At 43.2% G+C, this 24690-nt stretch overlaps 1 protein-coding gene and 1 pseudogene across 6 annotated transcripts in view; both read right to left on the bottom strand.

Moving 5' to 3' along the window:
- Nucleotides 1-24690, bottom strand: part of LOC109252732 (cytidine monophosphate-N-acetylneuraminic acid hydroxylase) — a 134424-nt gene that overhangs the window by 57901 nt on the left and 51833 nt on the right. For 4 of the 6 annotated variants that reach the window (XM_019425296.2, XM_019425297.2, XM_019425294.2 and 1 more), the window contains exons 3-4: nucleotides 6166-6369; nucleotides 2698-2789 (exon numbers count right to left, since the gene is read on the bottom strand). In XM_019425296.2, the coding sequence (XP_019280841.2) occupies nucleotides 2698-2789; nucleotides 6166-6369 (296 nt within the window). Of the gene's footprint in view, nucleotides 1-2697; nucleotides 2790-6165; nucleotides 7086-24690 lie in introns of those variants that run through there. The other 2 variants (XR_008423018.1, XM_053904842.1) reach the window with 2 other exon arrangements.
- The window catches only part of LOC128777681 (uncharacterized), a 28478-nt pseudogene continuing 17264 nt past the window's right edge, over nucleotides 13477-24690 (bottom strand).

The raw sequence follows: 24690 nt of genomic DNA, 5'->3' as shown, positions 1-24690 counted from the left end.
AAGGAAGCAGAGCGGCCGCCCACACGGCAGAGGGCACAGACTTGCGCTCAGAGGGACGAAGTGTACAGAGGTTCTGAGATGCTCTGGCATAGAAGCAACCGATTAACGGTCTGGATGTGGGAGTTTACGGAAACAGGAAAGTCAAGAGCGACTTCCAGGCTTTGTTCAACTGGGCGGGTGTGGCGTTATTTATGGAGATGGGGAAGGCTGTGCAGGAGGCGGGCATGGAGAGTGCTGTCCTGGCTGTGCTGGCTTGGGATCCCGACCTCAGGTCCGTGTGGAAATACGGATGGGCAGGTGGCCAGCTCAGGGAGGAGCTCAAATCTGGAGGGAACGATCTTGGACTCATCCGAGTAAAGACGGCATCTAAAGTCACGGGATTAGATGGGATCCCTTAGGGGAAGCTTATAGGTAGGGAGATGTAAGGCCAGTCCCAGGGCGTTCCAACATTCAAAAGTCTGGCCGGGGATGAGTCAGCAGAGAAGCCTGAGAAAAGTAGTTAGTGTGGTCGGAATAAAAATCAGGAGAGTGTTTTGATTTCTGTTTTTGTTTAAGCCTTGAAGACATTTTATAGTGGTGACAGGTGTCTGGGTTCAGAATAGGCTCTTTAACGATTTCAATGCATGCTATCCCCTCTTAAGCAACAGAATTTTAGTTTTTATTTGTTTGTTTGTTTGATGTGGTACTTTCTTCTATGTTTGATTTCTCGGTTTTCTTGGCAGATATTCTTGGGTCCTCCAGTATTTCTTCAAAATGCCCCCTTTCTGGGTGGTTTCCTCAGAGGCCCCCTTGGAAGCCTCTTCTGACTCCTCCTCCTCCTCCTCCTCCTCCTTAAGGGATAGTACAGCAGACGAGACTTGGAAGGTTGTAGAACTAAGAATTCTAGGTGGGAGCTGACAACCTGGACAAGGACAGCACTATGGCCTCCAAACATGTCCACATTCTAATGCCCAGGAATGATGTGTAAATTAGGTTTTCTATGGCAAAAGGGAATTAAAGTTGCCAACAAAATTAAGGTTGCTAATCAGCTGACCCTAAACTAGGGAGAATATCCTGAATTATCTGGGTGTGCCCAATATATCCCAAGGATCCTAAAACCTGTAAGCAGGAGGCAGAAGAGTCAGAGGGAGATGTGACTATAGAAATAAGCCAGGGGCGCCTGGGTGGCTCATTCGGTTAAGCGTCCGACTTCAGCTCAGGTCACGATCTCGCGGTCCATGAGTTCAAGCCCCGCGTCGGGCTCTGGGCTGATGGCTCAGAGCCTGGAGCCTGCTTCCAATTCTGTGTCTCCCTCTCTCTCTGCCCCTCCCCCGTTCATGCTCTGTCTCTCTCTGTCCCCAAAATAAATAAACGTTAAAAAAAAAAAAATTAAAAAAAAAAATTAAAAAAAATAAAAAAAATTAAAAAAAAAGAAACAAGCCACAGAGATGCAAGGCTCTGATGACGGACAAAGAGGGCCTCTAGAAGCTAGAAAAGGCAAGGATATGGATCCTTCCCCAGAGCTTCCAGAAAGGGACACAGCTCTGCTGACACTATAGTGTTAGCCGCTGAGACGTGTGCTGCCCCTGTGACCCACAGAGCTGTAAGGTAGCACATAGGAAAGAATGCAGAAACCGCTGCTCCCCAGATAGGAGGGAAAGGACTGTGCCACCGGGCTATATGCCACTGGCTTTGGGTACCATGACAACAAAAGGGACCAGTGAATTGAGCAACATGGAAGGGGCTGGTGACCTAGATAGGAGCCGTGTCCATGCCGTGGTGGGGCCGCAGCTCCACCACAGTGGGAAGGGGAGGGGCAGACAGCAAGTGTGGACACCCGCTTCAAGGGGGTTCCTTGTTTTAGGGTTCAGAGGAATGGGGGCATAATTTAAGCAGGCGATGAAGGTCTAGGAAGGGTCTGTATGAACACCAGACTGCATGTGTGTCTGTGCGTGTGTGTGTGAGCATGCACACATGGGGAGCTAACAGGTGCCAGACCCTGTGTGTGTGTGTGTGTGTGTGTGTGTGTGTGTGTGTGTGTGTGCGCGTGTGCGTGTGCATGTGTGAGCATGCGCGCACGGGGGGCTAACAGGCAAGGCCAAAACTGATGACACAGGAGAGAGCATGAAGCTTTCTGTGATCTCCCCACCCGATCACAACTATCTGTTATTCCTGCAGCAGTCATTCTGAAACAGCCTATCTAACATGTAACGTTTCTACTGTTAAAACCCAGCGTTAGTAAGTTAGAACAGAAACGCATTTATGAGTCCACCGAAGCCCTTGTGACTCATATTTAGACAAGCCCTTCTGCTCCAGAAGGGGAAGCAGAAAGTAGAAGGGGGGTGTACTGAGAGTCGCACACACACTGCAGCCTCTTATCGGTGCCAGAAAGGGCTGTGGGATTTGAAGTACTTTCTTTCCCAGCCCAAAAGGTGAGGTTTCATCATCATCGTTCGGAGTGTCACGTGCACGAACATCTATCTTGCGTATCTTCACAAACACGGCCTCCAAAAGACCTGTCATAGCCCCCCACCCCCGACCCTAGCTGGTCACAGTCTTGTCCTAGGCACCACCTCGTGGAAATGTCCTCTCGTTGGACCTGGCGCTCTCTCACCCGTCTCACCAAAGCTTCAAGTGAGAGTAGAGACACAAGCTGACAAAAAAGGACGCCAGTAACGATCACAGCAGAATATATTTCTCATCACTGATGGCATTTACCTAGTTCGTCTTGACAGAAGCTGCCTGGGGGATTGATGTATTTCATGGTGCTCACATCCAACCTCCAGTTGTGCTTTGTGCATCTGACAGACCTACGTGGAAAAGACACTGTACTTAGGTTTGCGAAATGGTGAAATTAAAATTAATCTCACTAAGTTTAAGTGCATTGCTTGGCGATCAAATTAAATGAGGGGCTTGAGCGCCAACTATATAAAAGGAAAATCACTAATAGATGAATACTCAGTACCCAAGGAAATATGTAACCATCCTCAGTAGGCGATTTTAAAAAAATGAAGCTAAAAAAAATAAATGAATAAATGAATAGTGACGTTACGTTCCATGTCCTAAGATGACACGTGTCTAGACAGATCAACAGAACCAAGAGAATAAAGTGGTCTTCAGGGATGGTTCGCTGGAGAAGATCCAAATGGGAGCTAACACAAGGAAAGAACGTACTACTAAATATATGTTTTTGGGGCCCCTGGCTGGCTCAGTCAGTAAAGCATGTGACTCTTGATCTCAGGGTCTTAAGTTCAAGCCCCATGTTGGGCGTACAGCCTACTTAAAATAAATATATGTTTCTGATCGACAACACTTGACCTCTGCCACAGTGTACCAAACCAAACTTCAGCTAAAGTGTTCATGTTTCGAAGAGGAAGGATTTCCTTATAGCTCAAAATTTCAGGGCCTGGTTGCCAGAGAGAACAATGCCCCCAGTTAATATGAATATCAGATAAATAGAGAACATTTAAAAAATGTATCTACATCTCACACAGTATTTGAGATATGCTGAGAATCTTTTGTTGATCTGTAATTCAAATTTAACTAAGATTTCTGCACTTTCATTTGCTCACTTTGGCAGCCCTACTCCCGAAGGAGAATCAGACTGTAACAAAAACAGGATGTGTACTGATTTTTTCTTTCCATTCTTACCGGAGCGTTGAAAGGCGTGTGGGGGTTGGGGATGGGACACAAACAGTTCAACTTTTTCTTCTTTATTTTGCTAGTGTTTGCAGCGAAGTCTTTTCCTTGGACAGTTAAAGAATTTAAAAACAAAACCAAATATGTCTCAGACCAGAAACATGAGAGGTTGTAAACTAAAAATGTGTTTTATGAATTTTTTTACATTTTTTAATGTTTATTTATTTTTGAGAGAGAGAGAGAGAGAGAGAGAGAGAATGAGTGGGGGAGGGGCAGAGAGAGAGGGAGACACAATATCCGAAGCAGGCTCCAGGCTCCGAGCTGTCAGCACAGAGCCCGATGCGGGGCCCGAACCCACGAACCGTGAGAACATGACTTGAGCCGAAGTCAGACACTCAACCGACTGAGCCACCCGGGGGCCCCTAAAAATGCGTTTTTGACATATAAGGGAACTCTGCTGATTTTTTTTTTTCAAGCTTCGTTATATCTAGACTTTTAAAATATTCTTTTCTATGAAGAAGGCATAAAGCATGCTCCATACTTTGGTTTACAGAGGACTCTTTTGTGCCATCTCCTTTAATCATCAGCAAGTAGCCACCAACAGCTCTCTGAAAACTAAGAGAAAACGTTCCAAATTAGCTCCTCAGCATCCTGGGCCATCGGAGAAGGAACATAAATCCTCACGCGGAGGTGGGCGGGCAGAAGGCAACAACAGCTTCACATGCAGGAGAGATTGTGAGAAACCGTTGGACTTGAGATCCGAGAAGCACAGCTTCAAGGAGTTGCTGACCTGGGTTGTGGCTGAAGAAGAGAAAATGGCTGCAGTGGGGAGGGGAGGAGAGGCAGGTCATCGTTCTTGACCGGATCCTGGACGAAAGAGAGTCTTCGGGGGGAATGGCTGGAGGAGAACCTGAACGGTGCGGCCAGATGGGGAGAGGAGGGTGAGGGAGGGCAGTGCAGAAGTTACTCCGGGGATTCGGTTTCAGGAAAGAAATGCTCAGGGAGCTGCGTCTGGGAGTAACGGTGAGAGATTCTGGCTCCCCGTGTGGAGGAGACCCGTCGACAGGACAGGGGCGGAACTGGGAGGGGAGAACGGAGGCCCAGACGGGCTAAGAAACTGGTCCAGGTCACTGAGCTGCTAAGCGGTGGGGCTTCTGAATCGGGCCACGGGAAAGACCGTGCCCTCAACCACCAAGCCGCAACACTTCCTTAAACGACTGGTTAGGTGGGCACCGAGTGAAAGGGATCAGCAGAGACCCGAAGACTAGACAAGCAAGTCTCCGAACCATCAGAGGACCCGGACAGCCGTGAGCGCTGTCAAAAGTCCACTCGGGACAGGACCACCCCTGTCTCAGGGCCTCCTAACTGCACCCCGTGGGCAAAGGGCAGGGAGTCAAGATTGGGCTGTCAGCAAATTATCAAGAGGTTCTCCAGGGCACAGCTGTCCGTGAAAGTACGTTCCGTGCAGTACTCGGACGTGTTTGTACTAAAAATGTACCCGTTGTCTATCTGCAAGGCAAATTTAAGAGGGTGCCCTGTATTTTAATTTTCCCAAGCTGGCGACTTTATCGGAGGAGCCCATCAAGCCACAGGTCCGACGGTGGTCTTTCTAAGATGTAAAAGTCTAATAGTATGTAGGCTGGGCCCTGAAACTAACCGTTCACAAGCAAATGCATCTGCAAGAGCGAGAACATCCCAGCCCCACCCCTGGCGGTGGTCTTGCGCCCGGTCACCGAGGGAGCTTCTCAACAGCCGCCCAGCTCGCTCTGAGCACGCTGGTCACAAATGACCTGATAAAGAGGACTGACAGCACGGTGGAAGCAGAACGCCCACTATGGGAAAACCACACAGGGCAGGTTGGGCTGGAGCAGAGCTTGAAGGCGGGTCTCTCTCTCAGGCACTGCTGGAGCCGAGAAGCTGGCTGATAACACTTTGCCCCCGCTCAGAACTCCCCCTGGCTCCACCAGGCACGGGCTGCTAGCTCTCCGGCAGCCACAGGAGACAAAACAAAACCACCCTCTTCTGGCACCGCTCCCGTGCCTGGGAGGCGCAAGTTCAAGGTGAAGCTTTCATCGCGGGGGCGGGAACACCAGCGTGAGTTCTTCTGGGAAGGGCCCAGAAGAGTCACAGTTCCAGGCAGGGAGAGTTGGGACGCCGTCTTTTTTGTTTATTAGTTACAACGAGCCTGGCGGGGAGAGAAGGGGGATTCTGTCCGCTCTCAGGCGGGGTCTGGAAAAGCCCACCGACCAACACACACACTTCCAGGCAAACACGCGCCCAAACACTCCCTCGCACAAGGACTGGAAGCTGTTACCAAGCCAGAGAGGAGTCGGAGAGTTCCCCTGAGAGAGAGGAAACCTAAGTAGAGATCATAAACTCTCGAGATCGGAGAGAGGGCCTAAGTGAGCACACGTGAAGATTATGAACTTGCTCGGGGACGTAATCTGCTGACGGAGTTGTTCAAAATTTCTCAGTGAGCACACCCCTCCCTGCCCAAGTCTCACCGGGAGGGGGGCCGCCCGTGAGAAGGCAAAGAACCCTCGGTACCTTCCGTCTAAATCCTCGATGTCTTTTATGAACAGGCCTCCTTGATGCTTGCACATGTTCTTGCACGCCCTCACGCGATTCTTACTCTTGTACAGGATGAAATCTTTGCCGGTCTTCTTATTTCTCAAGAAATTGATTCCTTCCTTCAGGTCAGCAGCTTCTCCGGGTGACAGACACAACAAGACCTCCGTTGTCTGTTCAATGCTACGAAAAGGCAGACGTTTGGGGGAGGAAAGGTTACTAACGTTAAGACTTAGGAGAGAATCTTTTGAAACTCGCGGCTCAAAGCCTCTTCTCACCGCGACAGGCTCAGGCCCCTCCCTCGCAGGACCCAGGCTTGGCCGCTCCCCTGGAAATGCACGCTCTGCTTGCTCAGTGTTGGTCTCGGGTTCCCCCCGAACCAATGCCCCTGTCACTTGCCTGCCCATGGTCCGCAGCTGCCTCTCCCTGGGAATTCTGAAAGGACGGCGGTGGCTCGTTCAGCTTCGGTGGCTCGTTTGCTCCCACAAAGTATGAGACAGAGGATGCATATGCACGCGGCTCACTACTGATTCCGTTGCACCACTTCCTCTGCCGTTTTGCTTCAGACGCAGGATCCTATTGGGCTCCAGGTGCCCACCCTGCCCGCTCCCACCTGCACACTTCTGCGTTTAGATCTGATCCTTTGGCTCACAAGCACGGTTCAACTTTCACCACTAGTCATGTTTACCACCCTCCAGGCTCAAATATAACTCAGTCGTCCTACCCCAGCCTGGGTCAAGCCTCCAAAGCCACCCCCGGGACCAGCCTACACGTGCTAATGCGCACTACCATTCTGCAGAACATGAGAACCTTACACCCGGCACAGTGCCCCGTTTGTTTACATATGGACGCTTTTCCAAACATTCTCCCTCCCCGTCGCCGAGCAGACGGCCTGTCACGCGGGGTATCTCTACCAGCTAGCTACTTCGTGAGTTAACTTTCCCACAGAACCTCCGTCTGAATAATTTGTACGAATATATATATATATAAAAATAACACTCCAGCAGCAAAGGAAACAGTTGATCTTGTGTATTATTTTAAGGAAACCACAGAGGTTACACTTTCTAGACCCCAGTTGCTGAAGAAACAGTCTTTATGATGCAACTCTGAAGCCTAACAGGTTACAATTTTTGCCAAGAGACGTTTCAAGAGATCTTTTGGCACACATTGTATGGATCTGCCCGGGATGCGATCTGGGTGCATGTCGCTTAACTTTACATCCCCTTCCAAAGCCAACGTGGTCAAAATTCTCTCCATGTGTTGACTTAGAATGGGTGTAGCTCAACTACATTCGTGGCATTTTCACTTTCAGTTTAGAAGTCCTGAAAATTTCTTAAAATGGGAAATAAAAATCATTTTATTTTTTTAAACATGAAATTTATTGTCAAATTGGTTTCTATACAACACCCAGTGCTCATCCCAACAGGTGCCCTCCTCAATACCCATCACCCACCCTCCCCCCATCAACCCTCAGTTTGCTCTCAGTTTTTAAGAGCCAAAAATCATTTAAAATTTTTTTTTAACGTTTATTTATTTTTGAGACAGAGAGAGACAGAGCATGAATGGGGGAGGGTCAGAGAGAGAGGAAGACACAGAATCTGAAACAGGCTCCAGGCTCTGAGCTGTCAGCACAGAGCCCGACGCGGGGCTCGAACTCACATACCGCGAGATCGTGACCTGAGCCGGTCAGACGCTTAACCGACTGAGCCACCCAGGCGCCCCCAAAAATCATTTTAAAAATCACACCAAGATAGTGACAAGAAAGGAAATCTACTTCAAGTCTGAGCTGACGAGGCAGAGCTCCGTAATTGAGTCTAATCCAGTATAATTCTCTTCTTCCAAGAAGGTTCCGGCCGTCACTTCTGTCCCAAATGGCTAGTAAGTCTGTGCGCAACAGATTTCAATATTTCCCAAACTTTTTTAAATGTATTTGATAGGATGGAATCCATTCTATGCCTCATGCATTTCTTTCAACTTTGTTCTTAGGAGTCCCAATATGACACTAAGCCCAGTAAACACGGCCACAGTTCCCAGAATAATTGGCCTAAAAGTAAAAAAAGAAAAAAAAAGAGAGAGAACCCCTCGAAATCTGTTGTTTTACTTCATTGAATGACTCACTTAGCCGAAGTTCTGTGTTGGATTCGAAGGCTTTCCGTGCACCGTGTAAAGCAGGCTGAACCAGCTACGTCTGTGTTTATCAGTTCTGTGCGAGGTCACGGTGGCACAGAAGGCAAAAGAAAACACGTGATGGTCGAGGGTTGGAGGTGGTGGCAGACGCACGTCCGGAGCTCACCTCCTCCCGTGGACACAACAAATCCGCACCTGTATATGGAAGAATTCCCTCCGAAGGGGGCCTGGGGACTGGGAGGACACAGCCTCCGCCGGCACTGAGATGAGGCGAAAGAGGCGGAGATCTGGGGTGGCTCAGCTTTGGGAGTTTCCCTGAGGAGTAAGAGATTCAGGCTCCAGATTGGCACTGTCCCGATACTGCACAGGAGGCATGAGCCCCCTGAACGCCTGGCTTTAAACGCTCACGGGCAATACATCCAGGACAACGACAAAACTGTAGGGAGGGGAACGCTCTGAAAGGGCTCACATCCGATTTAAAAGTGCACGTGCCACAGGTGAAGGACACCCGCTTAGTAACCTTGGAGCACCTGCCAGAGACGCGGGAGGCAGCTGGGCCTCTCGCTGGGGACCGACACACGCAGACGGCGGCAGTTTTTGCCCTCGTTCTGCCATGCTGACCCCACCCCTGGCGGGTTCCGTTCTGCAATCCTCCCTCTGGGCTGGTGACACCGTGCTGAGGGGACCACGCGGCCCTGCACCTTGGCAGACCTCGAGCCAACAGTACAACAGCACAACAGCACCACCCACCAGCACACCCACAGCAACCCTCCCTGGGCCTGGCGGTCCGCTGGGCTGGAAACCAGCCCTTCCCACCAGCCGCGGTCCTGGCCAGGTTCACGGCCAGCCACAGGCACACCCAGACAAGTCACGACCCTCCAACAACAGGGGAGCGTGAGTAGCCCATCTGGGGTGCCACTAAAGCCCCGGTCTCCGCTGTCAGGGGACACTGCACGCATGGGCCCCACAGGACATCGCCTACTTAAAGCCGTGCCCGCAAAAGTGGGAGCCAAAGCTGGACTACCTCATACGTAGAGACCAACAGAGAGAGTTAGGCAAAATGAGCAGACAGAGGATTGTGCTCCCAACAAAAGAGTAAGACAAAACTTCTGAGTAAGAACTAAACACAATGGAGATAGACAATCTATCCAACAAAGAATTCAAAGTAATGGTCATAAATGTGCTTACAAAACTTGGGAGAAGAATGGGCGAACACAGCGAGAACCTCAACCTAAAAAAAAAGGAATATAAGAAACTAAAAATAGACGGCTACATACATGGGTTACCATACACAAACCTCATGGTAACCACAAACCAAAAACCTAAAAATAGATACACGAAAGGTAGTAAGAGAGGAATCCAAGTATAACACTAAATAAAGTCATCAAATCACATGGGAAGAGAGCAAGAGAAGGAGAAATACAGAAGAACTACAAAACAGCCAGAAAACAATGAACAAAATGGCAATAAGTACATACCTATTGATACTTAAATGTAAATGGATTAAATGCCCCAGTCAAAATACAGAGCGTGGCTGAACGGATTAAAAAAACAAGACCGTCCTGGGGCTCCTGGGTGGCTCAGTTGGCTGAGCCTCCGACTCTTGGTCTCTGCTCAGGTCATGATCCCAGGGTCATGGGATCGAGCTCCACATTGTTGCTATAAGATTCTCTCTCTGTCTCTCTCTCTCTCTCTCTCTCTCTGCCTCTCTCCCCTATGCGCTCTCTCTCTCTCTCAAAAAAAACAAACAAAAAACCCCCACCTATATGCTGCCTACAAAAGGTTCATTTCAGATTTTAGACACACACAGACTGAAAGTAAAAGCATAGAAAAAAGATATTCCATGAAAATGAGAAAGAAAAGTAGGGGTGGCCATATTTATATAAGACATAATAGACTATTTTTGAAAATCATAACTCATTTATTGAATGAACAGTATATGCAAGAATACCAATAAAAGGAAACTACAAACTTCAATTTTGAAAATAAAGCCAGTAAGCCAGGCACAAAATATATGTGACAGGAATATTTGATTTCGACCCATAATGCATTCCTTATCTTTACAATTAACCTAATTGTCCGTTAGAACAAAACTGCCTGTCTTGGTCTAACCTTTAGTGCTTTTCAAAAAAGCGACAGCATTTTAGAACACTTTTCTTTTCCTTTGAGATATTTAAGATTCACACATCTGTTCAAGCACATCGACTCTGATTCCACAGTAGGTCTACATATTTTGTTATTCTCTTACTATTTTGAGTAGCACGTACTCCTGAGAAAGTACTATCTGAAATTTTAAAATTGCTGATCTTTGAAATAAGATGTATTTCAGTTGTGGATTTTTAATACATTGAGATGAAAGTAAAATTCACCCCCCGCCCCGCCCTGCCCTCAGGAACAAAGAGCTCTTATTGAAGTACAGAAACTCAAGTCTACCTTTCTACTCCAAAGAACATTTCTTTCTTTTTTGAATGTAAATTTTAGTTAGTTAACATCCAGTGCAATATCAGTTTCAGGAGTAGACTTCAGTGGTTCGTCACTTACGTACAACACCCAGTGCTCATTCCAACAAGTGCCCTCCTTAGTACCCATCACCCACCCACCTCCCTCCATCATCCCTCAGTTTGTTCTCCATTGTTAGAGTCTCTTGTGGTTTGTTCCCCTCTCTCCTCTTCCCCCCACTTCCCATATGTGCATCTGTTTTGTTTCTTAAATTCCACATATGAGTGAAGAAATCATAGGGTATTCGTCTTTCTCTGACTGACTTATTTCACTTAGCATGGTACATTCTAGCTCCAACCATGTCATTGCAAATGGCAAGATTTCATTCTTTTTCATTGCCGAGTAATATTTCAGTGTGTGTGTGTATGTATGGAGATATGTGTGTGTGTATCTGTATCTATATCTTCTTTGTCCATTTATCAGTCGATGGATATTTGGGTTCTCTCCATAGGTGAGCTATTGTTGATAGCACTGCTATAAACATTGGGGAGCATGTACCCGCTTTGAATCTGCATTTCTGTATCCTTTAGGTAAATACCTAGTAGTGCAATTGCTGGATTGTAGGGTAATTCCATTTTTAGTTTTTGACGAACCTCCATACTGTTCTCCAGTTTGCATCCCCACCAAGAGTGCAAGAGGGTTCCCATTTAAAGAACATTTCTTACGAACGTTTCCAGAAAGGCAATAAATGCTCCAGAACAACCTTTGATATATGCTTGCAAAGATAACACTGTTTAATATCAATAATGAAAATGAAGCAAAATGAGAAGAAGGGGAAAGGAAAGAAAAAAAAAGATGCTTCAAAATTTGAAGCTAAAATATGCATAAAAGATAGTCATGGCAGTATTTTTTGAAATGATGTACATGTCGTATACTTAGCAATGTCATGCTTGTTAAAACTGTAGTTAAGGAGGGGCCCCTAGGTGGCTTGGTCGGTTAAGCGTCCGACTTCGGCTCAGGTCATGATCTCACGGTCCGTGAGTTCGAGCCCCGCGTCGGGCTCTGTGCTGACTGCTCAGAGCCCGGAGCCTGTTTCGGATTCTGTGTCTCCCTCTCTCTCTGCCCCTCCCCTGTTCACGCTCTGTCTCTCTCTGTCTAAAAAATAAAAACGTTAAAAAAAACAAAACAAAACTATAGTTAAGGACTTAACAGATGAGCGGGAAATCCACTTCTGAGGTCCATTTTTCTGCATATTCCTAGCACAATGTAATTTCTACCCAGAAGATGAGGACGCTACTTGGGAACATAAGTACTGTCCAATTTTGGCATTGCGAGGTGCTTTTTACCCCTCATGTGACAAAAACATGGATGGAGGATCAAAATGTTGGAGGTTTATAACCAAAGGTGATTTTTCATGTGATTTCAATCTACATTTCAACTTTTAATAAAAGACCGTTCAGCCAATCACACCGCAGCAAGAAAGAAAGGTAGCCGGCCACTCGCTCTAGCCAACCAAAAGGTCAGGTGTTATTCGGGTTGCTAGTGGAAGAGAAAGGGTTGAAGACACCCACACAAAGTTCTACACGTGATTACAGAGCAAATCCATCGACAGCTATAGTATTTGAAGTCCGTGGTATGATTATTGACTGGCCATTATTACCCCTGGCACCTTCCATTCTTCCTAAGAACGTCATTAAAGTAGTTGTCCAAAACTGAAGGTGCTCTCCTGGTCCATGAGTAAGTACCTATGGCACACCATGTGAACATGATAGGACACAGTGATTCAAAGATTGAAAACACCAGGTTTCAAGCTGGTGTAAGGAAATAAAGTTCAGATCCTTTGGGAAAAGTCACACGGCATGGTAAATGAACATCTAGATCTGTCATCGCACTTCAAGTCATGGTGAATTTTGCAAACCCGTCACACACACACGCACGCGCACGCACACACACAAGTCCAATGGCATATTTAGAGCAAAAAGAAAAGTGCACATAGGGCAAACCACTAAAGCTAGCTAGCTTCCTTCAAAAAATAACAAAAGATGGGGTGCCTGGGTGGCTCAGTCCATTAAGCATCTGAGTCTTGATTTTGGCTCAGGTCATGATCTCACGATTTGTGAGATCGAGCCCCATGACAGGCTCTTCACTGACAGCACAGAGCCTGCTTGAGGTTCTCTCCTCTTTCTCTGCCCCGCCCCACTCATGCTTTCTCGCTCAAAACAAATAAATAAACTTAAAAAAATAAAAATAATAATAATAGGGTCGCCTGGGTGGCTCAGTCGGTGAAGCGTCCGACTTTGGCTCAGGTCATGATCTCGCGGTTTGTGGGTTCGAGCCCCGCGTCGGGCTCTGTGTTGACAGCTCGGAGCCTGGAGCCTGCTTCGGATTCTGTGTCTTCCTCTCTGTCTGCCCCTCCCCTGCTTGCACTCTGTCTCTGTCTCCCTCAAAAATAAATAAAGATTAACAATAATAATAATAAAAGGTGGTTAAAGTAAAGCAATCATTGACTTAAGTAAGTATGTGAACACACACTTGACAGATGTGACCTTAAGGGACTAACGGTTTAAAAATAAAAATCAGTCATTAAGCACAGTGTAATTTTCTGCCTATTACATTTTATTATTTTTTTACTTAAAACAATTCTGTTTTATTTATACTCACGTATGAAAAGAAATGGCTGCACTACCGTGTTTCCATACATATCAAAGGTGGAAACAGATTCAATAAGGAATCACCTCTAAATTTCATGAAGAACACGCAAACATTAAAACACTGATCGCTTACAGAAAGCAGAGTGGAGAACAAAACCATCAGCCAGCACTTTCATTGCCATTAAAGAGCAGCACTCTGAGAAGAATCAAACCAATTAGCAATATTCATCTGTGCCGCAACAGAACGTACACAGACAAAAGTCAGTGACGGGACTGATTTTACCACTTTTACTGAGCCATTCTATCTTCCTCACACCCAAAGCAAAGAAAGAAAACCTAAAAAAACATGTTCTCATCATTATTCACAATAAAAAGGGTCTGCTTCATTCTGCAGGCCTGGGCATGTAACAGGGAGCATTTAATGGTACAAGTGGATCAAAGTACCATTTTGATTCTGACCCACTGAATAGAATCTCACAGGTACTTGGTGACTAGACCAAGTCCACGGGAACTGGGATGTACTTACTGAACCGCTTCTGAGGCATCCCCAGATCTCACTAAATACGAAAAGACCCTACACAAGAAAAGATAACAATCTGTCCGTGAACTATATCTATAGGCTCTTTCTTTAGCGTAAGGTAGACAAAGGGGCCCTTTCTTGAGTACATGGACACAAGCATTTGTTGTGGTCTAAAGGTTGCTGGATTGATATTGTATGTGTTATAATGAAAATAAGATGTAAATCAAAGCCACTGCCAGATAAAGAAACTTCCACAACTTGTCTCAATTCCTCAAATAATGGAGTAAGTTTCTTTTCTAGTCTAATAATTACTCCTGCATTGATTGGCACTGCTGCTGGCTATGAAACTCACCCCCAAAGGTAAACGATTGTATCGAACCACTTGGTAGGTGTTATAGTAACAGATGACAGTTTTGTTTTTTTGAAAGTCCAAGTTTTCTCTCTTCCTCTGTTTGCAAAGGAAAAAGTAGTTAAGAAGCCAGGTCTGAAAGCATGCTCCAGAGCACTGTCACTGGCCACTTGAAAAAAAATTTTTTTAATGTTTGTTTATTTTTGAGAGACAGAGAGAAAGAGAACACATGTGAGCAGAGGAGGGGCAGAGAGAGAGAGACACACACACACACACACACACACACACACACACACACACACAGAATCCGAGGCAGGCTCCAGGCTCCGAGCTGTCAGCACAGAGCCCAATGCGACGTTTGAACCCGCGAACCGCGAGATCACGACCTGAGCTGAAGTCGGACGCCCAACCGACTGAGCCCCCAGGCGCCCCGTCACTGGCCACTTTAGTAACAGGCACTGCATCTCTATCTGACCCAACAAGAGCATAGAGCCCTTCAACACTTGGTAATGTTTCACACAGGAACTGCTTTAGGTCATCTGCCAAGATGAACCCCTTTCTCCCTCAGGATAAATCTCCATGCATGGCTTTCTGGGCTGCGATGTTCTGTCAGCTGTCAAGTCAGGTACAGCTTCAGACAGTCTCCTCTGAAAGCCATCATCATATGATTTGTCTCCAGTAGTTACATTTTAAAAATACTTTCCCATAAGCCGCAGGGTATCTTTTTTTTTTTATTTTTTTTTTTTTATTTATTTTTGGGACAGAGAGAGACAGAGCATGAACGGGGGAGGGTCAGAGAGAGAGGGAGACACAGAATCGGAAACAGGCTCCAGGCTCCGAGCCATCAGCCCAGAGCCTGACGCGGGGCTCGAACTCACGGACCGCGAGATCGTGACCTGGCTGAAGTCGGACGCTTAACCGACTGCGCCACCCAGGCGCCCCTAAGCCGCAGGGTATCTTGATGCACAGTCAGGTTAGCACGCTATTGCTGATCTGCTAATCTGTCTTAATGTGGTAGGTCAACTAATAATTCAGAAATCGGAATCCCCGCCCTTGATGTTGAGGTGCTATGGTAATATCAGGCAGACTGCAGCTAAAATTTTTGTTGGTTTTGCCAGAAAGAAATAGACAAATGTGCTTCAGCAGGTAAGTGGAAGAAGATATCACTAGCCAGAAATACCAGTGTGAAAATCTTTTCTGAACACCTGGGTTCTTAGGCTTTCACACAAAACAGACTTTAAAACAAAGGCTGTACCAGGAGATGAAGAAGGGCATTACGTAATGATAAAGGGACCAGTTAAACAAGAAGTATTGACACTTCTAAATATCTATGCACCCAACATAGAAGAACCTAAATATAAAAAGCAAATGTTAAGAGACACAAAAGGAGAAACTGACAGTAATACAACGGTAGGGGACTTTAACATCCCACCTTACGTCAATGGATAGATCATCCAGGTACAAAAGTAATGAGAAAACATTGGCTTTAAATGACATTTTATCTTTTTTAAGTTTACTTATTTATTTTGAGTCAGGGAGAGAGAGGGAGCATGAGAGAGAGCATATGTGTGAGTGGGGGAAGGGCAGAGAGAGAGGGAAAGAGAGAATCCCAAGCAGGCTCTACACTGTCAGTGTGGAGCCTGACACTTGGCTCGAACTCACGAACCATGAGATCATGACCTGAGTTGAAATTAAGAGCTGGAGGCATAAAGACTGTGCCACTCAGGTGCCCCTTAAATGACACTTTAGACTAGAGGTGCTTAAGAGATATATACAGAATATTCTATCCGAAAACAGAAAATACACATTCTTCTCAAGTGCACATGGAACATTCTCCAGGATAGGTCACATGTTAAGCCACAAAACAAGCCTCAATAAATTTAAGAAGACTGAAATCATAGCAGGCATCTTTTCTGACCACAACAGTATGAAACTAGAAATCAATTACAAGAAAACTGGATGAAAACACAGACACTTGGAATCTAAACAACTGATTAGTCAATTAAGAAATCAAAGAAGAAATGAAAGTACCTTGAAACGAATTAAAATGAAAACACAATGTTCCAAAATCTGTATGATTCAGCAAAAGCAGTTCCAAAAGAGAAGTTATAGTGATTCAGGCCCACCTCAAGAAACAAGGAAAGTAACAAATAAACAATGAAAGTTCACAGGAACTAAAGGAACTAAAAAAAGAGGAAAGCCTAAAGTTAGTAGGAGGAAAGAATAAAGATCACAATGGAAATCAATGAAATAGAAAAGAAAGAAAGAAAGAAAGAAAGAAAGAAAGAAAGAAAGAAAGAAAGAAAGAAAAGAAAGAAAGAAAAGAAAAGATCAATGAAACTAAGAGCTAGTTCTTTGAAAGGTCAACAGAATTGATAAATCTTTAGCCACATTCATCAAGAAAAAAAGGGAGGAAGCCCAAATAAAATCAAAATAAAAGAGAGAAGTTACAATGGATACCACAGAAATACAAAGGATCATAAGAGACTACTACAAACAATTGTATGCCATTAAATTAGACAACCTAGACTAGACCACTTTCTTACACCATACACAAAAGTAAACTCAAAATGGATGAAAGACCTGAATATGAGACAGGAAACCATCAAAACCCTAGAGGCAACAACCTGTTTGACCTCAGCTGCAGCAATTTCTTACTTGACACATCTCCAAAGGCAAGAGAATTAAAAGCAAAAATGAGCTATTGGGACCTCATCAAGATAAAAAGCTTCTGCACTGCAAAGGAAACAATCAACAAAACTAAAAGGCAACCGATGGAATGGGAAAAGATATTTGGAAATGACATATCTGATAAGGGCTAGTATCGAAAATCTATGAAGAAGTCACCAAACTCCACACCCAAAAAATAAATAATCCAGTGAAGAAACGGGCAGAAGACATGAATAGATCTTTTTCCAAAGAAGACATCCAGATGGCCAACAGACACACGAAACGATGCTCAACATCACTCATCATCAGGGAAATACAAATCAAAGCCACAATGAGAAACCACCTCACGCCAGTCAGAGTGGCTAAAATGAACAAATCAAGAGACTATAGATGCTGGTGAGGATGTGGAGAAACAGGAACCCTCTTGCACTATTGGTGGGAATGCAAACTGGTGCAGCTGCTCTGGAAAACAGTGTGGGGGTTCCTCAAGAAATTAAAAATAGAACTACCCTGTGACCCAGCAATAGCACTGCTAGGAATTTATACAAAGGATACAGGAGTGCTTATGCATAGAGGCACATGTACTCCAATGTTTATAACAGTGCTTTCAACAATAGCCAAATTATGGAAAGAGACTAACTGTCCATCAATTAACAAGTGGATATATATATATATATATATATATATATATATACACAAATGGATTTATATATACAATGGGATACTACTTGGCAATGAGAAAGAATGAAATCCTGTCATTTGCAGCGATGTGGATGGAACTGGAGGGTATTATGCTAAGTGAAATAAGTCAGTCAGAGAAAGACAGGTACCATATGTTTTCAGTCGTATGTGGATCTTGAGAAGCTTAACAGAAGACCATGGGGGAAGGGAAAGGGGAAAAAAGGGTTACAAACAGAGAGGGAGTGTGGCAAACCACAAGAGACTCTTAAATTCAGAGAACAAACTGAGGGTTGATGTGGGGGGAGATGAGGGAGAGGGGGAAGAGGGGAAAATGGGTGATGGGCATTGAGGAGGGCACTTGTTGGGATGAGCACTGGGTGTTGTATGGAAACCAATTTGACAATAAATTATATTAAAAGAATTAGACAATCTAGAAGAAATGGATAAATACATACAATCTTCCAAGACTGAATCAGGAAGAAATAGAAAATCTGAAAAGATTGATTACTAGTAATGAAATTTAATCAGTAATAATAAAAAAAAAAAAACCCAACAAACAAAAGTCAGGACAAGACCGTGAATTCTACCCAACATTTAAAAAGGAGTTAACACCTACACTTTTCAAACTATTCCAAAAAATTGAAGAGGAGAAAATGCTTCCAAAGTCATTCCACAAGACCAGCATTACCCTGATATCTAAACTAAAGACACTACAAAAAGAGAAAATTATAGGCCAATATCCCTGATGAGAAGAGATGCAAAAATCTTCAACAAAATAATAGCGAACCAAAGTCAACAACAAATTAAAAGGATCCTACACCATGGTCAAGTGGGATTTATTCCAATGACATAAGAGTGGTTCAATATCCATAAATCAATCAATGTGATATACAATATTAACAAAACAAAGGATAAAAATCATATGATCATTTCAGTAGAAGCAGAAAAAGCGTTTGACAAATTCAATATCCATTTATGATAAAAATTCTCAATAAAATGGGTATAGAAACAATGTACGTCAACAGAATGAAGGCCATATATGACAAATCATAGCTAGCATCATATTCAATGGTAAAAATTTGACTGATTTTCCTTTAATATCAGAAAAAAGACAAGTATTCCCACTTTTGCAACTTTTATTCAACATAGTATTGGAAGTCCTAGCCACAGCAATTAGGCAAGAAAAAAGAAAGGGGAAGGAGAAGGAGCAGAGACAGAGGGAGACACAGAATCTGAAGCAGGCTTCAGGCTCTGAGCTGTCAGCACAGAGCCTGACATGGGACTCGAACTCACAAATGGTGAGGTCATGACCTGAACTGAAGCCAGACGCTTAACTGACTGAGCCACCAGGTGCACCAAAAGCTGCTTCTTTGAGTAGATAAATCAAGTCAATAAGTTTTTAGCCAGGTTAACTAAGAAAAGAGATAAAACACAAATTACTTCTATCAGAAATGGAAAAGGGGACAACACTACAGATCCTGTGGACATTTAAAGGAAAATAAAGGATTACTATGAACTGTTCTATGCTCACAAATTTGATAAGCTAGAATGAAATAGACCAATTCCTTGAAAAACAACTTGCCAAAACTCACACAAGAAGAAACAGACAATCTGCATAAGCTGATGTCTATTAAATAGATTGAGTCAACAACAAATAACCTTCCAAAACAAAAGAGCATTAGGTTTGGCAGAGTTTACTGGTGAAATCTACCAAACATTTAAGGAAAAAATTATGCCAATTCTCTACAATCTCACCCAGAATGTAGAAGCAGAGGGAATACTTCCTAATTCATTCTATGAGGCCACCATTACACTAATATCAAAACCAGACAAAGACATTCCAAGAATATTATAGACCAATACCTCCCATGAACATAGATACAAATATCTTTAGTAAAATAATAGGAAATTGAACCCAGTGATAAGTAAAAATAATTATACACCACAAAGAGGTAGGATGTATTCCACATAATGCAAAGCTGGTTCAACATTTAAAAATCAATTAATGTAATCGACCACATCAACCACCTAAAGAAGAAAAATAACATAATCATATGAATAGATACAGAAGAAGCATTTGACAAAACCTAGCACCCACGCATGGTAACAACTCCATAAACTAGGAATGGAGGAGAACTTTCTGAACTTAATAAAGAACATCTCCAAAAGAAACTCAAAAGCGAACATCAGACTTAATGGTGAGAAACTAGAAGCTTTCCTGCTAAGATCAGGAACAAAGCGAAAATGTTCCCTCTCACTACTTCTTTTCAACATTGTACTGGAAGTACTACATAAGACAATAAAAAAAGGACATAAGGATATACAGATTGAAAAAGAAAAAATAAAACCATCTTTGCAGACGATGTGGTTGTCTCTGGCGAAAATCTCAGAATCAAGAACAAAATGTTGAAACTAACAAGCAATTATAGCAAGGTTGCAGGATCCAAGGTTAATATACAAAAGTCAATCACTTTCCTATCTATCAACAATAAACAAGGAGACTTTGAGATAAAAAATACAATACCATTTACATTAACACCTAAAAAAATGAAATACTCAAGTATAAATCTAACAAAATATATATCAGATCTACATTAGGAAAACTATAAAACTCTGATTTAAAAAAATCAAAGAATTAAATAAATGGAAGATTCCATGTTCATGGATAGGAAGGAACACAATATTGTCAAGATGTTAATTCTTTTCAGCTTGATCTACAGAATCAACACAATTTCCATCAGGGTCCTTTCATGCTATTTTGTGGATATCAACAAACTGATCCTAAAATTTAGATGAAGAGGCAAAAGGCCCAGAATAGCCAATGTAATATTGAAGGAGAAAAATGAAGTCAGAAGATTTAAACTACCAGACTTCAACACTTACTACAAAGCTACAAAAATCTATAAATCAAGACAGAGGAGACTTGCACATGATAGACAAATAGATCAATGAAACAGTAGAGCCCAGAAATAGACTTACTCAAATACAGTCAACTGATCTTTGACAAAGGAGCAAAGGCCATGCAACGAAAAAAAGAGTCTTTTCAACAGATGGTGCAGGAACAATTGGACATCCACATCCAAAAGGATAAAACTAGGCCGTACACTTTTTACAAAAGTCAATCCAAAATGGCTCAGATACCTCAATGCAAAATGCAAGACTATTAAACTCTTGGAAGATTACACAGAAGAAAATCTAGATGACTTTGGGTTTGGTGGTGACTTTTTAGATATAACACAAGACTTCACACATGAAAGAATTATTGATAAGCTGGGCTTCATTAAAAGTAAAGTCTTCAATTCTGCAAAAGACACTATCAAGAGAATGAGAATACAAGCCACAGACAGGGAGAAAATACTTGCAAAAAAATATATCCAGTAGAAGACGATCATCTAAAATATACAAAGAACTCTTAAACTTAACAATGTGAAAACATACAGCCTGATCAAAAAATGGGCCAAAGATCTGAACACACACCTCACAGAAAACATACTGGTGGCAAATGATCATACGAAAAGACACTCAACATCAAATGTCATTAGGGAATTGCCAATTAAAATGACAATGGGATATCACCACACACCTATTGCAATGGCCCAAATCCAGAACACTGACAACACCAGATGCTGACAAGGACGTGGAGCAACAGGAACTCCCATCCATTGCTGGTAGGAATGCGAAATGGTACAGCCACAGCAGTTTGGTGGTTTTTCACAAAACTAAACATACTCTTACAATATACAATCCAGCAACTATGCTCCTTGGTGTTTATTACCCACGGGAGTTGAAAACTTATGGCCACACAAAATCTTGCACACGGATGTTTATAGAAGCTTTATTCACAACTGTCAAAATCTGGAAGCAACCAAGAGATGCTTCAGTAGGTGGGTGGACAAATAAACTGTGGTCCATCCAGACAATGGAATATTCCTCAGTGTTAAAAAACAAATGCGCTAGGAAGTCACGAAGACATAGGGAAAACTTAAATGCCTGTGACTAAATGCAAGAAGCCATATGAAATGGCTATATACGGTCTAATTCCAACTATATGACATCCTAGAAAAAGGCAAAACTAAAGAGACAGTGAGTGGATCCCAGGGGTTGGGGGTAAGGGACAAATGAAGAGGCAGAGAGCACAGAAGTGAATGAAATTATTGTGTATGCTACAATGGCAGACACTTGGACACTTGTCATTATGTATTTATCAAAACCCATAGAATGTACACAAGCTGACAGAACACCACTAAGAATGAACACGAACATAAACTATAGGCTTAGGGTGATAATGATGCCGGCTCATCAACTGTAACAATGTGGTGTAGTTTGTTCATAACGAGGGAGGCTGCGCATGTATGGAGCAAGGATATATGTGGCAATTCTAGGTCATTTCTGCACGATGTTGCCATCAACCTAAAGCATCTCTAAAATATAAAGTCTACGTAAAATAAAAAAGGGGCGCCTGGGCGGCTCAGTCAGTTAAGCGTCCGACTTCAGCTCTGGTCATGATCTTGCGGTTCGTGGGTTTGAGACCCGCTTCAGGTTCTGTGCTGACAGCTCAGAGCTTCTGATTCTGTGTCTGCCCCTCTCTCTGCCCCTCCCATGCTCATGCTCTGTCTCTCTCTCTCTGTCTCTCAATAATAAATTAATGTTAAAAATATTTTTTTAAATAAAAGAAATTAGCTATCAATCCAAAAAAAAAAGACATGGGTGAACCTTAAATATGTATTATTAAGTGAGTAATCAATCCAGTCTGATTAGATGAAATACTATGATTCTACTTACATGGCATTCTGGAAAAGGCAAAACTACAGAGACAGTAGAAAGATCAGTGATGACCAGAGGTTCAGGAGTGGAGGGAGGGTTAAATAGACGAGGCACAGGAAATTTTTAGGGTGGCAAAACTAGTCTGTAGGATACTGCCATGGTGGATATGACATTACACATTTGTCAAAACCCACAGCACTCTATAGAACAGAGTGAGCCTCAACACAGGCAAATTAAAAAAAAAAAAAAAGGTTTAGAAGATTGAGGGATCCCAGGAAAGAATGTAGGCTGACAAGAGAATGTATTACAAAGGTATGAAACAACCTGAAGTGGGCGAGGGGAAAGGTGCTGGCTAATAACCTATGGAAATGAATGGAGTCTGTAAGACTAAAGGCAAAAGGAAGTGCACGTAACTGTTATACTCTAGTTGACAATGCTGTTTTGCAGAGGGGTGTGTTTACCAACTGTGACACTTCTATACATGTGTGGTGTTGTAACTGCACAATTAAATAAATGAATGGCAATGGCAGGAGCTGGGTTTATAAGCAAGGGAAAGAGGCTAGAAGGGCTGGGGTGGCAATGGATCAGAGCTGGAGACATCTATGAACTCATGTTTAGTTTGATGTAGATACAAATGGATACACATGGAAACATTGATGGAGATATGTGTATATACTAATCAGGACGCACACATTTATGTCCCAGCTCAGTCAGCTGAGAGGAACAAGAAGCAACAATATCCCATGGCAACAAGAACACTGGCAGCCAGATCTGGGTGTCTCGTATCATCCTCCAACAAAAGAAACCGGGGCTCTTTAGAGAGAAATGGCTGATTCTAGGACCAGGAAAGGAAATACACAAGGTAAGCCTGGGGCATCTTGTAGTGCCGGAAAATAAGAAAGGGCACATGCATGCACACACACACACACACACACACACACACACACACACACACACCAAAACAAAACAAAACAAAACACCCCAAACAACTATCTTGACCGGGTTATGTCAAAGAGACAAAGGTGAAAACTGAAAGACCTCCCAGTGGCCAAAGCTAGAACATACTGGAAAAAAACAAAGTGGTACTAAATTATAACTCAGAGTGTAAAATACATATCCATGAGACCATACTGGTATAAATAAATGACCAATCAAATATGGGGGGAAAGAGACAAATCTCCTTGCAGAATAATTTCAAAGAATTTATATGTATACTCAGCCTGACTCAAGGAAGGGGACATAAATTCTGACCCCTTAAATATGGGCCACACATAGTGACTTCCTTTCAAAGAGTGCATCATGGGAAGGAAGGAGAGAACAACTTCACAATGAGAAATGGGACAAACATGACCTCATTCAGGAGCTCAAGGTCAATATCAACAGTGATAAATTATGTTGTTAGGTAACCTTGAGGTGATGTAATGAAATGGCACTTTACCTCTGTAATCTTCCAACCCAAAACCCATAACCCTAGTCCAGTCTTGAGAAAAGCATCAGACAAACTCCAACAGAGAGGTGTCTACAAAATATTTGATCAGCAGTACTCCTTAAAATTATCAAGATCATCAAAAACAAGGAAAGGCTGAGAAACTGTCCCAGCCAAGAAATGCCCAGGAAGACATGATGACTAAATACAATGTGGTGGTATCTGAGATGTGACCCTGGGACAGAAAAAGACATTAGGTAAAACCCAGGAGACGCAAATAAACTAGGAACTTTGGTTAACAATAATGTATCAACAGTGGTTCATTAACTGCAACAGATATCTCATGTTAGCGTAAATGTTAGTAATGGGGGAAAACTGGGTGTGATACTTAAGAAAACTATCTGCTAGCCTCTCAATGTTTCTGTAAATTGTAATTGTAAATTTCCAAATAAAGTATATTTAAAAATAAATATTAAGTTACCTCATTTTAAAATTTGTAATAGTTAATTTATTATAGGACGAAAAACATATAAAATTTTATGTTTTAAAGTACGGCCAGAGCAATGAGGCAAAGAATAAAGGACATTCAAAATAGAAGAGTGACCAAGAAGAAAACACAGGCAGTGATCTCTTTGATATTGGCCTTAGCAACATTTTTCTAGATATGTCTCTTCAGGCAAAAGGAACTAAAGCAAAAAGAAGCTATTGGGACTACAGTAAAATAAGCTTTTGCCCAGCCAAGGAAACCATCAACAAAATGGAAAGGCAACCTACAAAATAGAGGAAGATATTTGCAAATGATATACCCAACAAGCGGTTAGTGTCCAAAATATAAAGAACTTCTACAACTCAACACTCAAAAAACCTCCAGTCTAAT

The sequence above is a fragment of the Panthera pardus genome, unplaced genomic scaffold, assembly GCF_024362965.1.
Source record: "Panthera pardus isolate Hobbes unplaced genomic scaffold, ASM2436296v1 HiC_scaffold_17, whole genome shotgun sequence".
In the NCBI taxonomy this organism is placed as follows: domain Eukaryota; kingdom Metazoa; phylum Chordata; class Mammalia; order Carnivora; family Felidae; genus Panthera; species Panthera pardus.
Note: the sequence above shows the minus strand (reverse complement) of the source record. Positions and strands in the feature narration are given on the sequence as shown.